Source organism: Leuciscus leuciscus (genome assembly GCF_965113295.1).
Source record: "Leuciscus leuciscus genome assembly, chromosome: 4".
Taxonomy (NCBI): domain Eukaryota; kingdom Metazoa; phylum Chordata; class Actinopteri; order Cypriniformes; family Leuciscidae; genus Leuciscus; species Leuciscus leuciscus.
In genome coordinates, this window is record NC_138728.1 from 21,418,500 (window position 1) to 21,441,355 (window position 22,856).

At 37.5% G+C, this 22,856-nt stretch overlaps 3 protein-coding genes across 3 annotated transcripts in view; 2 read left to right on the top strand and 1 right to left on the bottom strand.

Annotated features, from left to right (window-relative positions):
• LOC309497183 (E3 SUMO-protein ligase ZBED1-like) overlaps positions 1–22,856 on the top strand; it is a 164,328-nt gene that overhangs the window by 124,946 nt on the left and 16,526 nt on the right. The window lies entirely within an intron of this gene.
• redic1 (regulator of DNA class I crossover intermediates 1) lies at positions 94–16,998 on the bottom strand. Its single transcript, XM_082167420.1, has 14 exons — positions 15,628–16,998; positions 7,683–7,725; positions 6,831–6,963; positions 6,602–6,731; positions 6,458–6,521; positions 6,132–6,299; positions 5,927–6,054; positions 5,729–5,832; positions 3,563–3,630; positions 3,248–3,275; positions 3,096–3,169; positions 2,868–3,011; positions 2,390–2,786; positions 94–273 (listed from the first exon to the last, which is right to left on the bottom strand). The coding sequence occupies exons 1-14, from the start codon at positions 15,657–15,659 to the stop codon at positions 119–121; spliced, it is 1,668 nt and encodes a 555-aa protein (XP_082023546.1). The 5' UTR covers positions 15,660–16,998; the 3' UTR covers positions 94–118.
• Positions 9,027–22,452, top strand: abcd2 (ATP-binding cassette, sub-family D (ALD), member 2). The gene is made up of 10 exons (XM_082167396.1): positions 9,027–10,157; positions 10,966–11,146; positions 11,348–11,469; positions 13,304–13,469; positions 13,806–13,900; positions 15,213–15,358; positions 19,337–19,482; positions 19,704–19,788; positions 19,889–20,014; positions 20,509–22,452. Exons 1-10 carry the CDS (start codon positions 9,213–9,215, stop codon positions 20,723–20,725), a joined length of 2,229 nt encoding a protein of 742 aa, XP_082023522.1. The 5' UTR covers positions 9,027–9,212; the 3' UTR covers positions 20,726–22,452.

Genomic DNA, 22,856 nt, shown 5'->3' on the forward strand with positions numbered 1-22,856 from the left:
GCATCAAATTGAACAATCGATTTTTCAAAATGTAATTTTGCTGTCTAATCCTTTCTGCGCTTTAACGTCAGCAGAATGTCAGCAGCTTTTTGTTTCTCTGTCTCTTCGGAGACCAAGTTCACACCTTTCTCTGCCGTGAATTTTTCTTCTCTTTCACAGATTCTCCTGCATGCTTGACATCCTTGACAGGGTTTCGCGTCACACTTTCCAAACGAGAGCTGTCACACCTCGATAATTTCACTCTAGCTTTCCCCATCTCCTCCTTTTTCTGTTCTGGAGTAAACAAAAGACATTTAAAAAAATGTACTATTCGACCTTCAAAATCATAATATGAAATGGGAATAGTTCATTCTGGGTAAATTACATGTCCTGATATACAATACTGTTGGGGTCAGTTTCTAATGGTTGCATTTATTGACCAAAAATACTAGTAGTGTTTACTAGTAAAGTATTATTACTTTTTTTTTATTAAAACTGTAATTTTTTATTCTAAATGTTATTTTAATATTTCTATTTAGTATACTTTACAATTCCTGTGATCAAAAGCTGAATTTTCACATGATCCTTCAGAAATCATTGAGTCAATCAAACGAACAATATTTATTGTTACATTATAAGGGCCCTATCATACACCCGGCACAATGTAGTGCCAGGCGAGACGCAAGTGTGTTCTGCTAGTTTCAGCCTGACGCAGTTATCATTTGTTTAAATAGCAAATGCATTTGCGCCCATGGGTGTGCGCATTGTTGGCGCGTTGCTATTTTGAGGCAACTGAAATAGTTGCTTATAGTTGTCTATGCCAATGACTGAAACCTGGTCTAAAGTCAATGCCGCAGTATTTTTATTTTTTTTTATTTAAAGGGCGCATAAGTAATATGCACCTATAGGCGGGTGCACAACGCACGTACACTCTGCTTATTACACACACAGGGATGCGCAGCACCACACAAACTAGCCAAATATTAAAAATAAAAGGATTACAATGTAAGGGTGCTTTCATACTTGGTTCGATTGCCAGTTATGAACCCGAGTTCGATTGCACCCCCCTCCCCCTGCCCCCGATGGACTGTGTTCACATTATATTATATCCAAACCGCGGTACGCTTTTGGATATAATATACGATTACGCGCCAAGCTGCAGCTGGCGCGTAATCGTGTTGCTTGGTAACTGCTATGAATGAAAAGGCGTCAAAATGGATAGAATTGCTCGCTTCACATTTGTTCTTTTTTTATAACCTTTGGTTTTGTTTTCAAAGAAAAGATACAGAAACACACTTGCGTCTGTCTGCCGCAAAAGTACTAAAATCGTTCCAAAGACAACGGGCTGTCCACCGAAGACAATTTTTGCGGAGGCAAGCAGAAATAATCTCTGCTTACATTGCGTCAACACACACACACACACACGAACCACATCATACGTCATCAATAGCGGTTCACTTACGCGATTTGGAACAATTGCATTCATATCAGCAGCGAACTGTACTGGAGTTCACATGAACCGTACCCCAGACCAACCTTTTTAAGCGGACTCGATTATGGTTCGCACCAGAGTTCGGAAGACCGCGTTCACATCATCCAAACGAACCGAACTCTGACGTCATTCGAACCCGGGTGCGCACCAAAAGTGCTAGTGTGAAAGCTCCCTTAAAGATAAATATTGTGTACATAAAGATATGGTGAAATCCGGCTTGTCCCGTAGATGGTCTGCTTGCGCGCTTTAACCTCGCACACGAGCAGATCCGTTTGCTCTCTGGAGAAGCGCTGAAGTCTTTCCACTTGTTAATTCCGTCATGTAAATAGCGAATCCGCCATGGCACGAGTGCAACTGGCTTTTAAAGGGAATGGGAAATTACACTCTGATTGGTTTATTGCCCAAAACACACCCATTACTCATTAATAGGGAAAACCCTTTTAGACCATGCGCCGGAAGCGCCGACCATTTTTCTCATCGTTAAACTAGCAAAAGTGGATTCGGACACGTCCTAAGTGCCGTGCGCTTTAGACCATGTGCTTAGATGCTTAAAATAGGGCCCTTAATATCTTTATTTTAACTTTTGATCAATGTAATGCATCCTTGCTGAATAAAAGTATTCATTACTTTCAAAAAAGATAAATATAAGTAATATATACATTTGAATCCATCATCAGAAGACTTGCAATATAATGCATGAGTCATATATTCACAAATTTTTATCAAACTTTGTTGTCTTGTTTGTATTGAATAGAACAGCGTGAACATTTCAGAAAAGACATGAAGGTGTGAAAATAATGACAGAATGTTCATTTTTAGGTGAACTATTCCTTTAAAATCATCCATGTTGATCAGAATCATCTGGAAACTTTCACAAAAAAAATGTTGTGAGGTTTCACAGTGGATTAGTTATTATACCTGAGGCTTTGCAGAAAGGATGTTTCAAAATTGACGTCATATCTCCTACTGTGCTCTTCTGACTGCGAAGTTTGCGGAGGGAGAAGTCTGCTTGTGATTTCGGATGTCTCTGTGCCTGCTGGTTTGCTGCTGATGCCTCTGAGGGACTATTTCCTGTTCTTTTGTGGCCATCTTTCGGAGAACTAAGTGTAGTTGGATTGAGAATCTGATTAAAATGAAAAGACTGCTGCTTTGTGGTAAGGACATTGGTTTTCTGATCAGCGGTGGGGAAAGACACAGATGTGGTGTGATGAATAAGTGAACACTGAACTGAGACATCACAGTTAGATAAAGCTTCTGTTTGTGTCCCCTTATTCAAGGTTATTGGAGGATCCCTGTCACACCTTTGTGCTTCTGTCTGCAGATGAGAAGGAACAAACTGATTTTCATTGAGTTTTTGTCCACAGTTTACTTGTCTCTCTGAAACTCTGGATTTTACCTCACTTTGAGAATCACTGCAAAATGTTGCCTCCTGATTGCAGGATGGAGCTTGTAAATGTGTTGCTGTCAAATTGTTCACAGATAAGCAACAGTGCTTTGCTATGAGAGGATCTTCAGCATGGCGCAGGTCCATTTCTTCTTCCTGTCCATCGAGAGACAATTTAATGGTCATAAAAAAATAATTGAATGGGTGAATTTCACAGTTTCACTACAGTTTTTGTCTTACGTCATCTAGGCCGAAATAAACTCCTTTTGGAGATTCACAACCGTGCACAAAGACATTTCTACCATCAGCACCTGCTGAAACACAATTAAACGTATTGTTCTGAGCACTAAAATGATATATTCATCTATAATAACAATAACCATAAAACTTACATGTGTTGCAATCAGTACCTTCAAATTCCTGAAAAAACAAATAAAAAATAACTTACTGTATTTCTATGTTGCTTTCAACCACAAGAAGGCAGTATTTACCTACTAATGCAGGACTAATAGGACACTATGCAACTGGATAGGACTAATGCAACTGTCACTATAGTTTTTCACCCTTTCCCTTACTTTATTTCTAAAATGAACCAATCAAATCTATGTATTAATGAAGTAACCATATGCTGGAAATTATGTAAAAGATAGAAAATATTCATAAACATGTTTTCATTTCTAAACTTGTACAAGCTTGTTTATTCATACCTGTGTTGAAAAGGGCTCATCATTGGACATGTTTTGTGATCTGTCATAAGAACTAATTGAGGCAAGCACTATAAGAAATGAGAATAATAAAGAACATTATATGCAATGAATCAAAATACCAACTGACTGTACTCTGGACTTTAAAGAGTAAATGTAATATTGCATAATATTTTACAATTTGCCTTGCCACTGTCACCTTTTTCCACCTTTGTTGCCATTGGCTTGGCTTGCTTAGTTAGGGACATTTAATTTTACATTTAATTTAATATTCAACAATAATATTGATCTTCTTGCATTGAAACTATTATACAAGAACTGAGCTGAGCTGGATGATGACATCACAGTTTACTCCAGAGCAGCTATATATATATATATATATATATATATATATATATATATATATATATATATACATATACATATATATATATGAAGAGTTCAGATGCAAAAGCCTCTAAATGCCATCTGAAATTTTCTTATAGAATGATAATTTTTATCAAGCTCGTATATTTAAATTCAATAATTTCACTTAAATGGCAATGAAGATTACCTATTAATTGTCATTTAAGTGAAATTACTGAACTTAAATATACGAGCTTGATAAAAATGATCATTCTATAAGAAAATTTCAGATGGCATTTAGAGGCTTTTGCATCTGAAGTCTTCATATATATATATATATATACACATATACATATATATACACATATACATATATAAAAATGTACTAAATTAATAACTTGTTTAAAACAAAAATGAAACCACTGAACTTACTTAAAGGAACCGTATGTAAAATTGTGGCCAAAACTGGTACTGCAATCACTTTCAAATTACTGTAGAGCGGTGTATCCCCTCCCCCTCCCCCCTGACTCGAGGTTGCCAGATAGGAAGCAGGATCCAGCAGGAACGTAGGCTGCTACAGCGACGAGTCCTACACAGTAAGTTTTTTTCCTATACAAATCCTTGTTTTATTTCGGACTTTGTCACGACGTATTTCGGATTCATAACGAGGTATTTTAGGTTTCGTAACGTTAGACCTTTTTTATCTGTCACGTTTGTAGCTGCAGCTGTGGTAACTAGAGCAGAGCTGGCAACCCGGATGCCAAAACACTACTGACTTCGTGATTGGTAGATAGGTGGAGGATGGAGCATCAGGCCAAAACACAACATGACCACATCAACATCAGTTGAGGGCTGCAACTTCACTTTTAAATGACAATATCCTGGCCGGACTACTGTTGTCAGTGATATAAGTATTTGAAATGAACATGATTTCTTAAAGGTGCAATGTGCAAGTCTCTGAGTTTTTGCAGAACTATGCCTATGAACTATGTGTGTGTGTGTGTTCACATGGATAAACTCAATAGTTTTGGAGATTAGGATTTTCATTAGGATTTTTTTTTCTTTAACATTTGTCTCTGATATTTTTGTTGATATATTTGCTTCTTTAAGCTTGACTTAAAAAATAGGGTAACAATTTATTTTACAGTGTCTTTGTTACAAATGTTACATGTACTTACCATAACAATAACAGTTAATTATGCATAATTAATTACATGCAACTAACCCTCAACCAACTTCTAATCCTACCCTAACCGTATAGTAAGTACATGTAATTAATTATTATTACTCAGTAGTACTTAAATATAATTACACTGTAACAATGACACTTTAAAATAAAGTGTAACCAAAAATAGTTTTTATCACATTTCAATCAAATGTGCTAGAAGAGTTATGGTTAATGTTTCATAGTATTACCATAATTGCTTCATAAAATAGATCATGTGAGCAATTTGTACTTAGGACTACTTAGACACTGCTGATCATATAATATAGAAATGTTTTTGTCTTTGCACTGTTTGGGTATACACTGAGTACTTGTGTCATTTTTATGGCCTCTGCATTTTTTTATTTTTTTTAAACACCTTCCTGTAGAACATTATGTGTGGGCTTTGGTGCTTTTTTGATTTTGGCGCATGAGATACTTTTTAGCCATACATATATATATATATATATATATATATATATATATATATATATATATATATATATATATATATACACACACACATATGGCTAAAAAGTATCTCATATATATATATACACTGAAGGTTTTTTATTCTAGTATCTCCCTGTAACTACATATGCTAGAAGCCATATTATCACCTTTACAATCTACGTCCTTGAAATCTATGAACAGTGGCTCCTCCGGTTGTTCACTGCTCAGTGGATACAGAACTGAGGTCACTGAATCCTCCTCCATCTCTGGGCTGCAACAGATTATGACAGTTCCATGTTATATGCACTTTCTCATTCTCTTACTGGCATACTGTGTTGGGAATATAGTAATAACATAGTACCCACTTTGGTAATGTGCTCTCAAACTGAATTCCAACTACTGGACTGTTGTGAGGCATATCTTGCTCAGGAGCTTCATTAGATGCAACGGTCCATGGATTATTCACCTTTGTTGGTTGAGAGAATGACACATACTGAAAAGAGACATACACTGTAAAAAAATGTGTTACTAGGTTGTGTTGCACAAACTGTTGACTTGATATCAATAGACCTGATGAGTATTATTGTCAGGATTTTCCCTGGATGGCAGGGAGGACGGTACATGTGGTGTGGGTTTGGGTTGGACTGGATCTGAGCAGCCATTTGAAGTTGAGGATGGTTGATGTTGATTTTCTGAGCCACTGGCATCGGACAGGTTAGATTCAAGCACAGGAGACAGCTATGGGAGAACAGATCTTTATATAATCCTTGATAATGAACTTTTATATACAAAATACTATAAATCTTGATAATGACAAGTTAATAATAAGGTAAATGACTGTTTAATGGAATATAGGTGAATTATTTTGTGGTAGTGACCACTTTAGTCGTCCTTACCGGCTTAAACTTGAATTTTTCAGCAAGGCGGTGTTTTCTGATTTTGAAACCAGATGTGTCTACACTGTTGAAACAAATACCCAATATCTGTAGATGAAATTATTTGGAAATATAGATTGAATAACAAACCTATTGAAAACGTACCTGTACTTTGGCTGACTGGTGACTAGGTTCAGTTTTGAAGGAGAGCAAGGGCTCATTGGTAACTCTAAGGGTTTGTTCAAAGCTTTTTTGGTTATTTTTCCACCAATCAAAGGGTTTATTTTTGGTTTGCCTGCAAAACAAAACATATCATGATTTTTACATGTCTTTATTAAAAGGATATAAAAGCATGTTTGCTATGTGTTCATTTGTAAGTGCACTATGACTGTACCGGTTTTCTCTTTCTTTGACGCAATCTGGTTGACTATAAATAATGTCAGCAGATCCATATTGCCAGAGTTTTGTCCTTTGGTTGAGTCCATAATATTTGACTTTTTCTTCATCCTTTGCTTTTGAAAAAACGCCTTGAGGTGGAACAAAGAAATACCAGAGAATTGCTTTCAGATCAAATAAAACACTAAACTCTGGGGAAAAAAAGAGAGAGAGCTGGTTAGCTGGTCTTAGCTTGTTTAAGATGGATGTAGTTGGTCTAAGATGTCTCTCAGCCTGGCCAAGCTGGTGTTAAGCTGGTTTTACTTGGTTCGTCAGCTAATCTCCAAGCCTGACCATCTAAAGAAGTGGTAAAAACAATCCTGCTAAACCAGCTATGACCAGGCTGGAAGACCACCTAAGACTAGCCATTTTTTTCTGCAGCAAATTTACCTCTAACCCTAGTTTAATCCCAACCAAGGCCCGGTTTCACAGACATGGCTTAGATTAAGCCAGGATAAGGCCTTAGTTCAAATTGGACATTTAAGTTGCTTTTTTAAATGTGTCTTAGAAAAAAGAAAAACACATTACTGATGTGCACCTTGAGACAAAACAATGGTGACATATTTTAAGATAAGCCAGTTAAAGTTGCTTTCAGTTAAAACAGCTCAAACATGCATTTTAGTCTGGGACTAGGCTTAAGCCTTGTCTGTGAAACCAGCCATATATGTAGTAAATTTGTGTAGGCCTGTTTACAAGGAAGTTATAGTTCACTACTATAAATGTTTAGTCACTTTAAAGTTTATAAATGTTTAGTCACTTTAAAGTTTAAAACGTCTTAAATATGTGGTTTAAAGAGATTAATTGTACTCACTCTCTGTTTTATTGTGTCTTCTCTGTTTTTCATACACCTGCTCCTGGTTAGTGAAGATTAGATGTCATTAGATGAATTGTAAACTTAATTACTTAATACCAAGTACGTTAATTTTGATAACATCTTTGCTTTGAAATCTTAGAAATTTTAATTGTATAGTTAAGAATGATATAAAATCAGTAATTAAGTTTAATCAAGGTAACGTTAGCAGTAGCACTGACCGGGATCCTCCGACCCAGTTCATGTTGCTGTCAGTCTGAGGCGGTTATAAATTCTCCCTCTGTCTCTCGTTCTCTACAGATAACTAAACACTGACAACGTAAAATGTTAACTTTCCAGTTTATGTTGGTATTAGCCATATGTCAAGAACAGAAACCGATAAGATATAATCTTCTTAATTTGAACAGAAAGCGATAACGGCGCGAATGTACTCACTCTGTGCGCGCGAGAACTTCACAAAAACTGAATGTGAGTGACATCTCAACAGTAGCGATGAAAAATGCGACCTTATGTAGCCCCGCCCCTTTTCAGCGCTGCGCTCATTGTCTTTTGACTTCCGGTCTGTATTTTCACAGCGATTCTGCGTGTTTATATTAATAAACGGCTCGTTTTAAAATCTTCCCGGTCGACTGACATTTGTTAAGTCATCTGCTTTAAACATCACAGTTCTCATGATAACTTTCGTTAACTTTACATTAAGTAAATCCACTTCAAAAGCTAATTACTCCTGGACAGCAATGCCATAGAAATGTACAGAGCGACCGCAAAAACGGAAGTTAAAAGACAATATTCTAAAGATGGCGGCGCCCTCGTTTCTCTGGCGCATAAGGTCTATATCAGTCTATGGTCTATATTTAATATTTACTTGAGGACTAGAAAACAATGCAGCAAGACTGTGTGTGGCGTGAAAATGTCGTTTGAGATTGAGATCTTAAGATTGTATCACTAATAATATTATTGAGATGCCTCTCTCTAAAAATAAACTGACAATAACAAGGAAATCATACAACACTGGATGACAATAATAAAAACATTCAAAACAAAAATTGAGGCATTTAAAAACTATTATACTTTTGTAAAGATTTATTTAATTTTTGTATTGAACGCTTATCACATCATAACATTTTTACAGATAGCTGTACCAAGACATCCAAAAAAGCACCATACTAATACAAGGGGTTTTCAAAATAACCTCATAAATAAATTCAGAATTTCCAATGTTTTACTTTTATTTCAAATGACTAACTTTTTAGCAAATAATTGTTCGTTTAAGATATATTGGATAGATCAGACCATTCCGTTATATTTACATACGTCAAGTGCGGCAGCCAATCAGCGTGGAGTGGGGGCGTGACCAATGAGGAAAACCCAAATGACGGAAGCATCTAACTAGCGGTGCTGTTTTAGCCTTACGGTGCAATGAATTGTATGTATATATTCTCTATTTAAGGCATTGAATGACCATATGGATGTAACTCGGATCAAACTGAAGATTGCAGACTACTTATTTTTGTAAAAGCAGGATAAAAAATGAGCAACATCCTACATGCGGCATCAAAAGTGAAATGGAATCAGAGCACTGCGGCGAAAAGAGCGGTGTTCCTGGCGGCCGCCGTATACGGGGCGAAAACGCTTTACCCCATCATCTGCAAACAAATAAATCAACGGAAAACAACCAAGAACAGCACATCTGCACCAGGACACGAGAATGGATTGATACCTGTTCATAAAGCTACACCAGAGACTGTGTCTGGGCTTAGTAAATCACCCGGTATCAATGCGGAATTCTTCAAGCAGATTCTTGATCTGGTTAAAATCGTATTCCCGAGGTTTGTAACCAAAGAACTGGGTTTACTATGTTTACATTCAGTAGCTCTCGTTTCACGGACGTTTCTGTCTATTTACGTGGCAGGTTTGGATGGTAAAATAGTGAAAACGATCGTAGAGAAGGAGCCGCGGAGCTTCATGATCAAACTGATGAAATGGCTTCTGATCGCCATCCCGGCCACATTCGTCAACAGCGCGATCCGTTATCTGGAGTGCAAGCTCGCGCTCGCGTTCCGCACGCGCTTGGTAGATCATGCATATAAAACATATTTCACCAATCAAACCTATTATAAGGTCAGTAACATGGACGGGAGGCTGGCGAACCCGGACCAGTCTCTGACCGAGGATGTGATGATGTTCTCGCAGTCCATTGCGCATTTGTACTCAAACCTCACCAAACCCATTTTGGACGTGATACTGACTTCATATACTTTGATACAGACCGCGCGATCTCGAGGTGCGAACGCAACCGGACCGACTCTGTTAGCGGGTCTGGTGGTGTTCGCCACGGCCAAGGTTCTGCGCGCCTGCTCGCCAAAGTTCGGTAAACTGGTGGCGGAGGAGGCGCACAGGAAGGGCTACCTAAGATATGTGCACTCCAGAATCATAGCCAATGCAGAGGAGATCGCCTTCTATAGGGGACACACGGTGAGGAAATGCATAATGCATATTAAAATAGCATATAATTGCTCTTTTGGAAGGGTATTAGGCGAGGAAATGCATCAATCATATATAGTGCAAATGTGATTACCTATTAAGTTATTATAGGTTAGGCCTACTGTTATAGGGGCCGTGTCAGAAACACTGCACACATGTGCCTGAATACATAAGATGAGGAAATGCATCATTCATATGTGTAGTTTACTTTTTAGGTCAACTTAGGTTTTACTTCAGCTTTTTATGTAATGAGTTTTATTTCATAATTGTGATTTACTAAAACATTTTTTTTTAAGTGCTGGAAATGAGCTTATCCAGAACTGGATCCATTTTTAAATTCCAATTCATTTCCTGAGTTTAAATGAAAAATTGAGGTACTCGGATTAGGGACATGGTAAAAAGTGATCTATTGACTTAATTCAAAAAAATAAAAGTAAAAAAAATCCATTGCCTTAAAATTATGTAAATAAACTTAATGCATAATTGAAAAAAATAAGTTATGTGAACTTGACAATTCCACACAACTTAATTTTTTCCAATTACGCATGAGGTTTATGTACTTAATTTTAAGGCAACGGGTTTCCTAACTTTTTTAACTTCAGTCAACATCACTTTTTACAGTGAAGTAGAATTAAAGTTAATTGACAAATTCAGAAATTCATATAGCCTAGTTTATATATATATATATGTATGTTTTATCTATAAAAATGCTTGTCAAGACACATAGAATGTTAGTTTGACAAAATCTTTTTGAAAGCCTTGATTAGATTAAATATCTTTTGGTGTTATCATGTGGCAGGTGGAGATGAGGCAGCTGCAGAAGTGTTACAGTGCCCTGGCGGAGCAGATGAACCTCATCCTATCAAAACGTCTGTGGTACATCATGATCGAGCAGTTCCTCATGAAGTACGTCTGGAGTGGATGTGGTCTGGTTATGGTCGCAGTGCCCATCATCACTGCAACTGGCTTTGCTGACAACGGTAAAGTGGAAGTCCAGTTTATGCAGTTCTACAGTATATAGTATGTAATCTCATTGCAATTACTGTGATATATACTGTACATGTTTTTATTTATTTATTTTATATATATATATATATATATATATATATATATATTGCATTGCTGTAGCACATCGCATTTGCTCAAAGATGTCATTTTTCAAATCCATTTGTCTCTTGAAGAGCTGGCGGATGGTCAGACGCAAGTGTTGGTGAGTGAAAGAACAGAGGCCTTCACAACAGCACGCAATCTACTGGCCTCAGGGGCCGATGCCATTGAAAGGATCATGTCTTCTTATAAAGAGGTAAAAAATTTAACATGTTCCTTTTGTTCACTTGCATTTATTTTTACAGCCATTAATCATTATAAACAACATGGATGTTCTTGATATTAACACAAAGGACCATGTCAGAGTCATATTTCATCACAAAATCAAAAGAAAGAAATAAGAAATTATTATTTTACACACACACACACTTTTTTAAATTTATTCTTTTATTGTATAGCAGTGCAACAGCAAGGGCCTTTAGGAACTGAAACCACAAAGGATGTGATGTCACGCAGCAGTGAAAGCTGGGAATCTTTGCTATAGGCTAGTGATCAGTGTTGGTATCAGCTGCCACTCTGTTGACTAAGCCTGCTGGGCAACTTAATCCACCATCTGTTGAACAGAGAGCATCAGTCAGACCCGCTTCACAGATGCTGCATGTGTCCATTACAACGATAGACACTATAAAGCACAGCATCATGCTATTTCAGACCTTTTAAATAACATGTTCTGTTCTAATTATAAGTGTCAGCTAGCCCTACGTGTGATTTGTTAATAATTTACATTTTCTCAAGAAATGTAAATGTGAGAAGTGCTTGCTAGTGTAAAACCAGCTGTCATGTTGTCAGGTCGTACCTACAGTATGTGGTTTTTATCATGTTGCTATGCTTTTATAGCCTGGTCCTACCAGACTCTCGTACATTTCATTTGTACAGAGAGTCTGGCCACTCTCCATTGACAAGCGTTAACTTCCTTGAAGGCGGGTACTCTGTTGAAGTTTAAAACTACTGGATCTGCCCAGAACCACTCTTGATCGGCCATAACCAATCGCTAACGTTTGGTCGTGACGTCACCCTACAACTCAAACTAGCTCACGACCTCAACGACATCGTTCTCAGCCACTCCCTCAGGTCGCTGATTGGACCGCTAAAAAATTGGCCGGAGAAAAACCAAGAATATACTGCAAACCCAGACATAGTACTGACGTAAAATTAAAATTGAGCGGATGAACGTAGGAGGGCGGACCCAGGCTAATGCTTTTAGGCCATTGCTATACTATTGCTGTCACGGTCGGTGCACTAAGACAAGGAGTACAAAATAGACAGTCTTTAATAATAATCTTCATCTTCAGAATCTCAATAATTCTCCAATCATTTTGTCCACGTAAACCTGCCCCTTTCTTACAATTGACTTCACGTTTGCATTAAGATCTGCTTCAACAACAACAGATGAATAGAACCACTTTTTTTTTTTTTTTGCCTCATAAAAATCTGTTTCGTTCGAATGTATGTCTCAATACAGAAGAAAAGATCTGTCACTACTTCCGTTACATCACAACTTAGTATGAGAAATAGTAATGTTTGGATTAGCAAATACTGTTAATTTTCATATAGCAGAGCACATCAAGCTACCAATGGAAATCACTTCTAGATTCCTAAACCCTTTAAAAGGTAAGTTAACAACTCAGGCAAAAATCTTTCTTGTTGACTCCATTGAGTTCCCAAAGGAAAGCACAATGCTTCTTGCCGAGGCTCTTGGGATGTGGTGTGTCTGCCTAAACAAGGGAAAACACTAGCTAAACACTTCCTAACACGTGCTTTGGATCAGATTAAGCTTTCAGGCCAATACTGTGCCAAAGAGATTGATCTTAAACTTCACACAATGGGTTTAATGAAGGCTGATTAGCATTATTGATGATAAGATGCAGAAATTTCAGTGCGCTTGTTTTACATAAGTGGCCTAAATACCCGGTCACCTACTTTGGATCTGACAAACAGCAGTTGAGCAATGCTATCTGATGTTGAGTCACCCCAACCTCTAAATGGCTCACTATCACTCTAATCACATACATTTGTTCTGTGTGCTTTAGGTCACCGAGTTAGCAGGCTATACGGCACGTGTGCACAACATGTTTTTGGTATTTGATGAAGTCCAGAGGGGAATATACAAACGTTCATCTGCCACCTCGACTGCAGGGGAGATAACAAGCGGGAACCGACCTGAGATGCACATCGACGGGCCTCTGGAAATCAAAGGTCTAGTGAATAAAGGGCAGCTCTGCTCATCATTTACTCACCCTTATGTTTAAACTCTTTCTTCTGTGGAACATAAAAGAGGGTTTGAGAAATGTCTCAGTGTTTGTTTGTTTTTTCATACAATGAGAGTCAATGGTTCTTCAAACATTCTTCAAAATATCTTCTTTTGTGTTCCACAGAAGAAATAAAATCATATAGGTTTAAAATAGACCAAATCTATAAAATAGTAATCATGAGAAAAAAAAAAGTACAGAATAAATTACAACTTTCTAATGTGAGATTTTATTCCTCTGAATATTCTAAAACGTTGTCTTATATTTTCTACTGTTTTTGCAGGCAAAGTGATTGATGTGGATAAAGGTATAGTCTGTGAAAATGTGCCTATAATCACTCCTAATGGAGATGTGGTCGTGTCCTGCTTGAACTTCAAGGTAAGATAAACAAGAATAAACATCTATATCAATTACTTTTAATACTACACATCTGGGCACAAATATTCCATTTACTATCAACTTTACACAGTACAATGACACCGTAGATGTGCTTCTGGTTTTATTAGTGGGCAAGAAATCATAGTTTCATATTTGCACATGCAACTCAGAAAAATGAAGTGTCTTGAACATGTCAAGACAAGGTTATGGGAATGTTTGGCGTTGTGCAAAGTGAAGTTTAGTTTAGTTGATTGTGGTTGCCAAGCAATGTGACGATACAGAATTAATACAGAATTAAACTGATGTCATAAATATCCAATTTATTTATAGTATTAGTTTTGTTTTTTAATTTGAAGCTGTGTTTACATTGATGCCAACTTAATTCATTTGTTATTATTAATCATATCTTAGGGTATGTGTCCATCAAGTTCCAAATATACAAACATACAATTAAATCAAATCAATGTTAAAGGGGAGGTATAATGCCCTTTTCACAAGATGTAAAATAAGTCTTTGAAGTTTTAGCTCAAAATACCCCACAGATATTTTTATATAGCATGTTAAAATTGTCACTTTTTGAGGGTGAGCAAAAACGCACCGTTTTGTGTCTGTTCCTTTAAATGTAAATGAGCTGCTGCTCCTGACACAGAGGGCGGAGCTTCAACAGCTTGCACTCACACAGACATGCACTGAAAATTTCACAAACTTTTAGCCTTTTATGTTCAAACTGGAGTCAGACAATGATGGATGACAACTTTTCTGAATGGTTAGTTGGTGAATTTATGTAGCTTATGTGTAGTTCTCTTCTAGTCATTGATTGGCATATTCTGTCTTGATAATCTATAAATCGCATTCCGGGGGCGGGGTTTATGTAAATTTTAGGGTTAGTGATGTCACTAACCCGGGATGAATGTTGTGTAGTCCCTTCCAGCCGTTTGTTGAAGTTCTTAAAAAGCAATTTCTTTAAAATAAAATATCTCCCTTTGCTTTGAACTTTGAGCGTTGTAACTTTGCAGATGTTGTTTATGCTCAAACAGCAACATTACACACTAACTAAAGTTAAAAAAGTTTAATCATAATCAATCACCGCTTTAAGTATTATATATATTGTTATATATATGATTCACCCCACCACACTTTCTTTTTGAATTGCTTTAGTTACAATTGTACGAATTGAGTTCACACATGAGCTCAAACTAAAATTATTTATTTTGTGTTTGTCTAGCTATCTAAGTAGCTTGCTCTAAGTTATACACCTCTTACTTAACCATGTGAACTGTACTCGGTTTCCTGTGACTGGATATGTGTGCAGGTAGAGGAAGGGATGCATTTGCTAATCACGGGGCCAAACGGATGTGGGAAGAGTTCTTTGTTCCGGATCCTCAGTGGCCTGTGGCCTGTGTACGGCGGACTACTGCATAAACCCTCTCCTGAGCACATGTTCTACATCCCACAGAGGTACGAACAACACTTACCCATGGTATCACACACACACCTCTTCAGAATCAGCAGTATTACACACCAGCATTCACATTGCACAATACTGCACAGGCACTTTTATAAAACCTAGGGCTAGATTTACTGAAGACACGCAGCGAAAAATTAGTGCTGAAAAGGCGTGGATTTTTGCAGCTGATCTTATTGTATAAATGAATCACGCAAAGTGATTTACTAACATTCCACTCCCATTGGCCCTTAAGGCACATTAAGGTAAATAGCTCACTTACTGTAGTTTCAGAACAGAGCTACTGTCCTTCATCTCTGTTCCATCTTGCAGACGTTGCACCGTAAGGATTTGACTGCTGTAACCAGAGTCAGAGACAGTGTAACTAAAGCTTTGTGAACTGCTGAGTGATAGAAACCAGAGTCCTCAATAGTGAAATATTTACCGAGGACTGCAGGTGCAAGCGCAGCGGTTAATATTTTATATACAGGTCGAGGGGAGATCTATCTATCTATCTATCTATCTATCTATCTATCTGGCTGGCTGGCTGGCTGTCTGTCTGGCTCTACCTAGCTACCTACGGTATATACAGTATCTCACAAAAGTGAGTACACCCCTCTAGGGCTGTCACGATACACCAAAACCACGATTCGGTTCGTATCACAATTTTTGACACACGATTCGATACAAACCTTGATTCTTTTTGGAGGAGAGAAAAAAAAGATAGATTTTGAGGGGGGAATTAATATAATTTTTTAAAAATAACATTACACCAAAGAACAATATTAACTATGCAAATTATTAACAATATACCTAAGTAAAATAAATAAATAGCCAAAGCTATAACACTTCTGTTTTCTTTTTAACAAAATACTGTTGAAAAACAAACAGAACTAAACTCGCATGTTGAAAATTCTTCTTCAATCAAGTTCTCTTACATTTACAAAGTAAATTAAATGGCTACTGTTTCACACTGAGGGAACTGAGGCTTACTGTCTGTGCTGTAAACCACAAATCAAGTAAGTAAACATTAAACAAATAAACAACTTATTTTCAATAGATATATTTCTCAGGTCTGTGTGGAGAGTAAGGCTACCTTATACGCTGAGTTTCGGTTCATTTATGAGACGAGCTCCAGTTCACGCGCCGGCGCCTCCGTGTCCTGATTATCTATTGTCTGCTATATTTACTTATTATTTATTAAATCCATTGGTTGATGAAACATTGATTAAAATTAAGATACAATTACAAAACAAAATTCACTTTAAAGAAAGGTGCTTTGTGCTTTCTGTTTGAGGTCTCTGTGAAAGTTTTAAAGCAGTCTTTTAGTGCCGCTTTGAGCGGTCACGTCCGTAACGGTGAACTGTCACGTCCGTAACATTGTCCTCATAAATGCGAACACGAAAATTTTAATTAAATGAATATTTTATGTTCTGTGGAGAGCCAACCCTTCTTCATCTGGTTGGGAGTATTACGTTTTGTTTGCGCAGTGTAATTCACAGAATTGCCACCTAAAAGTTAAAGATTTTTTGTGTCACGTCCCTCATATTAAATGTGTATTTCCCTCATATTAAATATAAAACGCATGTGTAGATTGATATTTTTTCTAATGTCTGGACTCCTTTATTAAGGGAGTATGGATATATAAACAGACTTTTCATCAATATATTGGTATTAAATCTATTTTCTGAGAATTTGTATTTCAGATTTTGACTGCAAATGTCACATCCATAACGCTGGAATTGCCCAATTTTTAAGAATTTATCCTCAACTAATTTTGTGGTGTAGGTCTACGTATTTTATAATGTTAACTTCAAATAATACTAATAGTAATTTAAAGATGTGGTAGCATTGGATCTGGACGGGGAGTTGGAAGGGGTGTGTCGCGATTCTGCCTTCTCACACCGCGACACGGGTTCGTGGATCTGATCGGTTTCATGGTTTCATATCGCATATCGTTACAGCCCTACACCCCTCACATTTTTGTAAATGGCACCTCATGTCAAAGAACTCTCTGAGGAGCTGAAAAAAAGAATTGTTGCTCTACATAAAGATGGCCTAGGCTATAAGAAGATTGCCAACACCCTGAAACTGAGCTGCAGCACGGTGGCCAAGACCGTACAGCGGTTTAACAGGACAGGTTCCACTCAGAACAGGCCTCGCCATGGTCGACCAAAGAAGTTGAGCGCACGTGCTCAGCATCAGATCCAGAGGTTGGCTTTGCAAAATAGACATATGAGTGCTGCCAGCATTTCTGCGGAGGTTGAAGGGGTGGGGAGTTAACCTGTCAGTGCTCAGAGCATACGCCGCACACTTCATCAAATTGTTCTGCATGGCCGTCGTCCCAGAAGGAAGCCTCTTCTAAAAATGATGTAGCACGCAAACAGTTTGCTGAAGACAAGTAGACTAAGGACATGGATTACTGGAAACTTGTCCTGTGGTCTAATGAGACCAAGATAAACTTTTTTGGTTCAGATAGTGTCAAGCGTGTGTGGCGGCAACCAGGTGAGAAGTACAAAGACAAGTGTGTCTTACCTACAGTCGAGCATGGTGGTGGTAGCATCATGGTCTGGGTCTGCATGAGTGCTGCCAGCACTGGGGTGCTACAGATCATTGAGGGAAACATGAATGCCAACATGTACCGTGACGTACTGAAGCAGAGCATGATCCCCCTCCCTTCGGAAAGTGGGCCGCAGGACAGGATTCCAACATGATAACAACCCCAAACACACCTTCGAGCACTGCCTTGCTAAAGAAGCTGAGGTTGAAGGTGATGGAGTGGCCAAGCATGTCTCCAGACCTGAACCCTATTGAGCACCTGTGGGGCGTCCTCAAATGGAAGGTGGAGGAGCGCAAGGTCTCTAACATCCACCAGCTCCTTGATGTCGTGGAAGAGGACTCCAGTGGCAACCTGTGAAGCTCTGGTGAACTCCATGCCAAGGAGGGTTAAGGCAGTGCTGGAAAAATATCGACACTTTGGGCCCAATTTGGACATTTTCACTTAGGGTGTACTCACTTTTGATCTATCTAATCTATCTATCTGTCTGGCTGTCTGTCTGGCTCCATCTATCTATCTGTCTGTCTGGCTGTCTGTCTGGCTCTATCTATCTATCTGTCTGGCTGGCTGGCTGTCTGGCTGTCTATTTGGCTCTACCTACCTATCTATCTGTCTGGCTGTCTATCTGGCTCTACCTACCTATATCTATCTATCTGTCTGGCTGTCTATCTGGCTCTATCCATCTATCTATCCATCTATCTATCTGTCTGGCTGTCCATCTGGCTCTGTCTGTCTGTCTGTCTGTCTGTCTGGCTGGCTGTCTGTCTGGCTGTCTATCTGGCTCTACCTATCTATCTGTCTATCTGGCTCTGTCTGTCTGTCTGTCTGTCTGTCTGGCTTGCTGTCTGTCTGTCTGGCTTGCTGTCTGGCTGTCTATCTGGCTCTACCTACCTATCTATCTATCTATCTATCTATCTATCTATCTATCTGTCTATCTGGCTCTATCCATCTATCTATCCATCTATCTATCTGTCTATCTGTCTGGCTGTCTATCTGGCTCTGTCTGTCTGTCTGTCTGTCTATCTGGCTCTGTCTGTCTGTCTGTCTGTCTGGCTGTCTATCTGGCTCTACCTATCTATCTGGCTCTGTCTGTCTGTCTGTCTGTCTGTCTGTCTGGCTGTCTGTCTGTCTGTCTGTCTGTCTATCTATCTGGCTCTATCTGTCTGTCTGTCTGTCTGTCTATCTGGCTCTACCTATCTATCTATCTATCTATCTATCTATCTATATCTAACTAGTTAGCTAGCTATTTATCTATCTGTCTATAAATCTATCTATCTGTCCATCTGTCTATCTATCTAGTTATCTAGCTATTTAGATATGTAAATATTGTAAATATTCAATCAATCAATCTGCCACACATGTAATACCACACAACCTTAAAAACTTCAGTCTTCCTGACATAATATCAGTAAACATGTTTTATCCATCTCTCCAGACCATACATGTCCGTTGGGACATTACTAGACCAGGTCATCTACCCCGACTCTCTGGATGACATGCATGACAAGGGTTACAGAGACAAGGACTTGGAAGTCATTCTGGACATTGTCAATTTAAACCACATAGTTACCCGCGAAGGAGGTTTGTACATGTAATTCCCACCTTGCATTACTCCAGTGTTTCGCCATTACAATCTCCTTTTTATCCATGAAAGAATTATTGTGAGCTGTATAATAAGCTTTCCACCAGTAAAAAAAAAAAAAGACATTTCATCATAGTTATTTTGAAAGGCCAACAAAAATCTGTTCTAGTCTAATAGAAAGTATGTTTTGGAGGTAGTTTACTCTTGTGTCTGGTTGCAGGATGGGATGCAGAGATGGACTGGAAAGATGTTCTTTCTGGAGGCGAGAAGCAGCGTATGGGAATGGCACGCATGTTTTACCATAAGTAAGATGTCATTGCACATATTATTTTCATACACATATACACATATTTTTGTAATTTTGTTGATTTGTTTTCTTCAATATAATTGATACCTGTTTTTCAGGCCCAAGTATGCTCTACTGGATGAATGCACCAGCGCTGTCAGCATTGATGTAGAGGGTAAAATATTTCAGGCTGCAAAGGATGCTGGTATTTCCTTGCTGTCCATCACTCACAGACCCTCTCTATGGTAAGACACATAAAACTTTAAAAGCTCTTCACACAGCAGCAGAATACGTCAGTCCTGTTTGTTATCCTTAATATGTTTACGTTTACACACAGTTCAGTTATTTATGGGAGTGACACCACATTCTATAACCAAACTCACTCCAGCACATTTTCAGTTTGAACTGGACATTTCAAGACTCACACCTGAAAGCAAATGGCTGTCAATCCAAAAAATGGAGAGTGTGAACATAGCCAAAATGTCTTTAGGAGTCAGTATAATACAACATGATTTTTAATGTTCTTAATGAATGCAAAGTGACATCTTTATCTGAAAGTACAGTAGTATTTATTTATTTGAATGCAAGTATTTATTGAAGAAACATTAATTAGCAGGGAATTTGTTTGCAATCGTTGTCCTCGAGGGAATGTTTTACTAGTTAGTATAGCAAAAAGTGCATGGGATGCATTGTACATACATAAACTATATATTGGATTTCTTCAAATGTCCATCCACAGGAAATACCACACACACCTGCTGCAGTTTGACGGGGAGGGTGGCTGGCGGTTCGAACAGTTAGATACAGCCACACGGCTCTCGCTGACGGAGGAAAAACAGCGCTTAGAGTCTCAGCTCGCAGGTATACCGAAGATGCAGCTCAGACTGAATGAACTGTGTAAGATCTTGGGCGAAGATTCGGTCCTAAAGACGGCGGAAAACAAGAATGAGGAGTAAAAGAAACGTGGAGATGCTTGACGTTCGTTTTGGTATTTTTAAAGTTTTTTGCGACGATTTTAACATTTTATGTGTACACATGACAATTCGATACTGAAATGGAAGTTTAATAGGAATTGTAGAAACTGTTCCCTTTTGTTTTTGTTTTTTTATTATTTATTATTTAGTTTTGTTTTACTTTGTTCTTTTTTGTTTTGTTTTATTTTTGCGTTTGCTTTGTTTGTTTTTTGTTGTTTGTTTATTTTTTTAACTTTTTTTGTTTTGCGTTTTGTAGGCAACAAACGCAAAACGTTTTTTTTCTTTTCTTAATTATTTTTGTTATACCTTTTCAGCACTTTATTGAACCAATTACCCAATAATTCAGCTGTATAAATTATGTTGGTAAACAGAAAGTCTCAAAAGATGTATGTTTTCTTTCCTTTCTTTCAGCTAGTTATTATTTAGGTAATGCTATATTGTTTCTTTTTTTATTGATATTTTAACCTAAACAACTTCCCTCCATATACGAAAACAAAAACGTGTCCTGTGATAACAGGATAAATAGGTAAATAGTGGTCAAACTTTTTTTATTGTAGTTAAAGTTGAAGTTAGTTTAAGTTAAAAACTATAAATTTAGTTAAATGTAAAATCATGTAGGTAATTTACAAAACCAGCTTTTACGCAATCAACCATTGAAGGAGCTCGAAAGAGAAAATGAAGCATGACTATCTATAGGTCATTGTCTGAGTCAGCTGGGGAGCTCTGGGTTTAAGAAAGCAGGTTTCTGGTTTTCTGAACAAATACAATATGCTGGATACACACACTGAGGATACAGGACTCAGGATGTGGTTATGTTGTGTCTAGCTGACAAACAGCTAGAGAATGTGTGATCCTGGGTGACCAGACTAAACCAGCTCAACATCATGTTCAATATTTGTTTCTCAGTTCCACTGTCAAGTAGTATAATTTAGTTGTTATGAAATGTTTTGCACATATGTCTCTCTTCATTTAGGCTGATATACTGTGAAGTTTGTCTTAACAGCTGTGATGTTTATCTTTGTGTTTATTTTAATATCAAATACAATATAGACATTTTAAAACTTTTTTATTCAAATACTAAAAAACTGCTTCTTTTTTTTTAAACCCTAGTTGGTTGGAAATGTTTATTGAATATAAGGTACATTTTCTTTGCTTCGCTAATCTCAAGCAACTTTGTTGTGCACAACCACCATTGCGTTTTTAAAGAACATGAATTTGAACAGGCTGTCAACCTTAAATTTGCACTAGGGTGTGCTTATATTTGTACACAATTATCATTCAAAGTTTTGATTTTACCGTCCCAAAAATGTAATACTTTTTTGATATTCCATTATCGCCTATGACATTATTACCTATGCTGACCTAGGCTGAAGAACAGGATTGTGGGGGGATAAAATCACTAGGTTAGGAAAAACACAAAGAGGCCTCTGGATATACTTGTAATGAGGTGCAGACTACAAAATTACTGCATTTTATGAAACTACTGGAGAACAAAAACAATGAACTTTTACTTGTTTGTATATCTCCTTGCCTGTATGCTATGTAATGTTTTTACACATATGGGAGGTTTTTGTTTTTTGTTTTTGTTTTTTTGTAAACATACAGTTGAATTATACAGTATGTGAATGAGACTTGACTCTGTCAAGTATGTCAACAATCAACATACAAAAAATCTACCTGTGAATAAAATAAATACTACCAAAAATGTAGACATTATGTTCTATCTATCTATCTATCTATCTATCTATCTATCTATCTATCTATCTATCTATCTATCTATGTCTGTCTGAATGTCTGTCTATTGATCAATATTTCTGTAGGCCTGTCAAACAATATTTTAACAATGACTTTAACATTAGATGTGTATGACAATTTGATACCAAAATTAAATTTAAAAATGAATTGTAGAAACAGTTTCCTTTTGTTTCTTTTTTTTATTACAGTTTTTCTCAGTCGCTTTAGTGCATTTCTCAAATCATCCTTAATATTTGCAAAAGATGTGCATTCTCAAAACAATTCATACAAACAGCACCACACACTGGATTACCTGCAAAAACCTGTAACTTACTCAAAATCTTTAGTTCATCTCTCAAAAGTAAGTATGTGTCAGTGA